The sequence below is a fragment of the Mesitornis unicolor genome, unplaced genomic scaffold, assembly GCF_000695765.1.
Source record: "Mesitornis unicolor isolate BGI_N332 unplaced genomic scaffold, ASM69576v1 scaffold6895, whole genome shotgun sequence".
Taxonomy (NCBI): domain Eukaryota; kingdom Metazoa; phylum Chordata; class Aves; order Mesitornithiformes; family Mesitornithidae; genus Mesitornis; species Mesitornis unicolor.
Genome location: NW_010187458.1, coordinates 145,653 through 151,317, shown reverse-complemented (window position 1 = coordinate 151,317; position 5,665 = coordinate 145,653). Strand labels below are relative to the sequence as shown.

General features: G+C 33.7%; 1 protein-coding gene across 1 annotated transcript in view; it reads right to left on the bottom strand.

Moving 5' to 3' along the window:
• Window positions 1-2,150: 2,150 nt before the first annotated feature.
• The window catches only part of LOC104541395 (mitochondrial inner membrane protease subunit 2-like), a gene marked incomplete at its 5' end in the record, with an annotated part of 148,442 nt that continues 144,927 nt past the window's right edge, over window positions 2,151-5,665 (bottom strand). The window contains one exon of the mRNA XM_010185452.1: window positions 2,151-2,270. Within this exon, the coding sequence (XP_010183754.1) occupies window positions 2,151-2,270 (120 nt within the window). The remainder of the gene's footprint in view (window positions 2,271-5,665) is intronic.

Here is a 5,665-nt window from a genome sequence, read left to right as displayed (position 1 = left end):
GGAACATAAGGTCTGCAGTCCTAGGAAACTTCACAGAATCTTTTTGGAAATGTAGCTGATGCAGAAACATTTGGCTGTATCTTTAGACAACATGAATACAAAAATATAGTTAAGATAATAACTGAGGAACAAACGCCTTTGTTTTTGTTGATAGCTGTCTGGCACTGGTCTTGCAGAATACGTACCAAATAATTAGAACAGCCAGCAAAATTTTCCAGCTTGTCAATATAGGTAAGAACTTCTTCACAGTTGATACTCAAGATGAGGAGGAGGGAGGGACTGAACTAGTGAAAAGAAAGGAAATGAAGACCTTAACAGCCAAGAGAAATAAAGCTGATCTAATCTGGTTTTGTTTCGCTTCTTTTTCGGTTTCTCTCTTTCTTTCTCCTTTTGTTGATGTGTGTTTGTATTTTTGTCACCAAAATTAATTAAGGCCAGTAAATTTCTTAAACTCATTTCAGTTTTCTTAATTAATTTGAAAAAAAAAGATTTCTAGCTACTCTTTTCAATCACCATATGCCAATCAGAATAATTGTGAATTTACTGCAACTAGCACCCAAACTGCATTAGTTTGAACTATGATAAGTCCAGAGACCTATAGAACAAAGAAAGATCAGAGGATATGTAGACAGTAAAGTGTTCAGGGAGTCTACAGAGCATTAAAGAAGAAGGTTAGACAATAATAGTTTTCACAGGGGTTGAACCTATCATATAACTGATAGGCAGCAATGTGTCTTCAAAGAGCTATAGACATTTTCATCTTGTCTGAAGTTCTGACAATTACATAGTTTTAGCTGAAATGTTTAAAGATCTTTTGTGTGATTTGTTAAATTTTTTAAGTACTATCCGATGTGAAGTAAACTTCAATAAATGTGAAAATATGTCTGCATATTAATCTGCAGATGAAAATGGGTTATTTTTCAAGTTCTTTTCACTTACAATGTTTGCAGAAGCTTTGCTGCACTTTCACAGTGTATTTATAAGAATTATATATTTAGAGTATTAATTGTATAGTGTTTGTAATATAATTACATAGCTTCAAATAAATGTGGCAATCAACACTAACAATGATTTACCATTTTTGAGAAATGAATGAAACATTGCCTTTAGATATCCCAATATAATTTGTATAATTTGACTGAATATCTACTTCAGAGAGATGCACAAGGGATGTTTATATAAAACAGTCCTGAAAGAGAAATTAAAAATAAGAAATATGTACTCAGTTTAATAATAAAGACAAGCTGCATCAAAAAAAAAAATCTCATTAGCTTTCTGAAAAAAATTATGACTTATATAATAAACTTTCCAGCTATAGAAGTACCCATTCTTTAGTATTAGAATTATAGGACAATCCAAATCATATAGACTCACAGAATCATTAAGGTTAGAAGAGACCTCTATGATCATCAAGTTCAACCTAACACCACCATGCCCACTAAACCATATCCTGAAGTGCCACATCCACATGGTTCTTGGACACTTCCAGGGATGACTCCACCACCTCCCTGGCCAGCCTGTTCTAGTGTTTGACCACTCTTTCAGTAAAGAAATTTTTTCCTAATATGCAATCTAACCTGCCCCTGGTGCAACTGGAGGCCATTTCTAGTTGTTCTATCACTAGCTACATGGAAGAAGAGAACACCCACCTCACTACAAACTCCTTTCAGGTAGTTCTAGAAAGTATTACAGGTTTGTTTCTTTTCTCATATGCCGTCAATGATAACGATAAAGTTTTCATTCAGTTACTAAAGAAACTAGTTGAATGTAAAAGATTAAAATATTTTATTGAAAGTTTTAATAATTTCTTATCCAAGGAAGCACAGGTACAAACACAACATTTCAAGCATTTTACTGCTCCCAGAAAAACTGAACATTCAAACCTTCTACAACCAGTTATTTCAAACCAAAATAATGCACAATGCACTAGTGTTTGAGAGTTTTTAAAAACACTAAACAAACCAACCAAACAAAATACAAAAACTTTACACTTAATGTAGTATTTTTAACATGAAGATGTCACATGTATTTGCTGATACGGTATCTGATGTTAAAGCACACTTGGTAAAGCTCTGACGGGTGATGGTATAACCACTGCGACTCTTTCTGGTTAACCTTCACTTCAGTGTTTTTGCACCTGAACATTTAGATCACTCTTCCTCTCTCTGGAGTGGTTTGCGCTCTGGAGGTAGCATTGGCTGTAACTTCTGCCAGCGTTGTGGAGGCCAGAGGATATGAGTAGCCCGAGCATGTAGAAGTCCAAGAGAAACCTGTAACCAAAACATAAACCAGAGAGATTATTAAATACTGCAAATAAAATAAAATGTAGAAAACACAAAGCAGATGATGACTTGTTAGAGCAATGAGAGAATACAAAGTAGAGAACTTTGCATGCATAAAGAGTGTCTCATGCATGTAATGGTAGGAAAAAAAAACCTGCTTCAGTGACAATTTATCTTTTCTTTTTTGATAAAACATTTTGCAGAACTCAAAACACCTTGGTGACATGCACTGGCTGTAACAAACATTAACTAGGAAATTATTTTCAGGTTCAAGAAAAACAGCTGGTCAAAACAGGTGAAGCATTCTATAATTCACTGAAAGCTTTTGGTTATAAGTTATTCTGGGTACAGCTGAACAAGGTTAAAGTACCTTTTCTGAATAAGTTAAACAGAATCTCTGTCTTGGATTTGTGCTGTGTACACTAACCACACCAGGATAGCAGCTTTTCTAAACATGCTGTGCTTTCTATTGCTCACTGCCCTTCAAAATTCTATTGTTTCTCCAACCAAAAATGGAAATTACCATGAATCATAAATATTTCCCTGAGGATGAAAATGTATTTCTGATAGAATTATTTGAAAGACATCTACAGATTGAATATTTTATAAGTTCTTGGACTACTTACACTTCATTCATATGTTTTGTAAATGTATTTTACCATCTTTTTATTTATTCTTTTTTTCTTCAATAATTTTACTTCACTAATGTTTTACTTAAAAAAATCAAAATAAAAGTCAATACTGATATTACTTACAAATGAATCACTTATAGGTGGCATAATTTATAAAACTGAATTGTTTAGAAAACCTTAAGAAAATTATAAACCGGGCTCTTTTCAAATATGGTATGACATGGCTAGACTAAGAATAACTGAGAATAGAACAGTTACATTTTCAGATTGAGATAATAAGACAGGCATTGTCCATACTTAACATTGAAATTAAGTAACTTGATATGGACTTAATCTCACTTAATTTGAAAAACCTGCAGGATAGACTTCTGCATCTTAAATTAGTTTAGGCTTGTGAAGACAGCGGCAAGTAATAAGCTTTCCACCAACTGTACAGTATCCAGTGCCAATAGAAAAGTGACAAACACGACAAAAACATGGTTAGAAATAATGGAATGTCTTTATATTTGAAAAGATTAAATAATTTAAACTCCTGGAGAGACAACAGGGTCAGACATCTATAAAATTATGAATGGCATGGATAAAGAATGCATAGGCTTTATTTTCCTATTATGTCACCATTTCTTATAAGAATGAGGAAATATCAGACAACATTATCCTAAAGAATTTTTGAAGCCGACAGAAAGGAAACGCTTTTTCAGAGTGACCATGATTACATCATAATTGCATACATTATACTGGATACTGAAGACACCAGAAAAGATTAACTGGCTCAGAAAGTAATAATAGAAGCAAAGTACATCTCACCAAAATGAATATAAACAAAGTAACAGTGTAGTCTCTATGCTTCACATTAGGAAACACTGAGGGAAAAATTATATACTTACGCTCTAATGATCTGGTATTGGCTGTTGTCAGAGCCAGGAGTTAAATGGATTTCTGGTTTGAATCTGTACATTCCTGCCTAAATTTTTACGTAAACTCAGTTCTTCAGTTCCATTCCATTACTCATCACAAAAAAAAAAAGTTATTTCAGTAAGCAGGTAATTCAGCATTTTATGCAAATAGACACCAAATAGGCCCCTAGGAATATCCTCACCTAATTTCCTTGATTTAATTTCATAGGATTAATGTATATTCACCAGTCTCTCTCTCTCTCTCTACTATATAATCAAATCAGTGAAGCTGAAGTGGTCTATATCTAATTCCATATTCTGTAGTCTGATGAAGCAGGTGCCGAATTACTTGAATATAATTTGGTTACTGAATAACCCACAATATCTAAAAGAATCTGAAGTAGATCACTGAAATAGCAATCTAGCATCATATTTCTCTTGTTTGATACCTTGCAGGGATGACCTTTTTCCCTAATCCATTGCAGCTTTTTTCCTGCATTAAAGCAAAGGGCAGGCTGCTAAGTGACAACTTTGTTTTGATAGAATTTAGCTACATTTTTTAAAGTCTTGACATACTTCTGTGTAGTTTGTTGGGTATTTCTGCAATTAAGAATATCCTTTTCTTAATTATCCCATAAAGTGGTCTGCAAATGTAATACTGCCATGGGGATTTGTTCCCTGAGTATACAGCATGATGGTACATACATTACAGACTGGTGCCAAAACATAAAACCACAGCAAACCCCATCACTGCCTATAAAATGTGACAGCATTAGTATAGAGAAAAATGTTAACATACTCTTCTCAAACACAAATAACATCCCATTTTCAAAGCTCTGTGTTCTTTTCAGTGCATTGCTTGTTAGTGCTGTCAGTAGGAGGTCTGCACTCAGACCGAGAATATAATAAATGAATCAAAACCTGTTTGAAGCTGAGGCTGGGAATAATTTTGCCTAAAGGATTACTTCTACTGACCATCATCTGACTTGAAACTAATAAAGAAATATCCTTCCTATAATCCTGATTTACAGGCCAACATGACTAGTGTTAAAAAGGAAAAATGGGTATTGTTGGGTGTTGGAAGTTTTTACTAAATAACAAATGACACTGATGCTATACGGCTTCTTTTACAATAACTTAAAGGCTCACTTTAAAAGGACCTTGATGTTTGACTTCTGAAAACAACCTTAACAACTTTTGTCTGTTGCCTATTATTATTTTGTAGTTACCACAGCAGCCATGAATGTCACTGAGGAAGAACAGAATTGTTTGCAGATAATAACCTGCTCTTGTTAATGGGTTTACACTCATCAAGGTTAGATATGGACAAAAGGTGAACTGAGAGGCTACACCTCCTGTTGCAACAGTGAAATACTGAAATAATCTATTAAAAAGAGATTAATCAGTTCCCTTACAGACATAATTTAATTTATTTACTTAAGAAAATAAGTTTAACTCCTTGAAAGTCAGTATTGCACAGGCACAAATTCTTAGAGGAACATATTACATTTACAGACACAAGTAAGAGATGCCAGCAATCTAAATAGTTGATTTTTATTTCTACATTATGATCTATTTATTATTCTTGCTGTGGCAACAACAGACACTATGTTGAGTTGAATCCATATTATGCTCCCTAACCCGAACTGTTCAGGCAATAATTCTATTTTTTTAATCTCTGAATATTTAACAACTGAGAAGTCATTCTGTTAACACAGCAATTTTATCTGCAAAGTAAGTTTTGAATGAATAATACTGTTTTGACACAGTTACTGTGCTAAAAGCATATTTCCTTAGAGTCTGCTTGTTAGTATGTTAGCTGTGTGGAGACTGATTAGTTTTGGCACTGCATTAG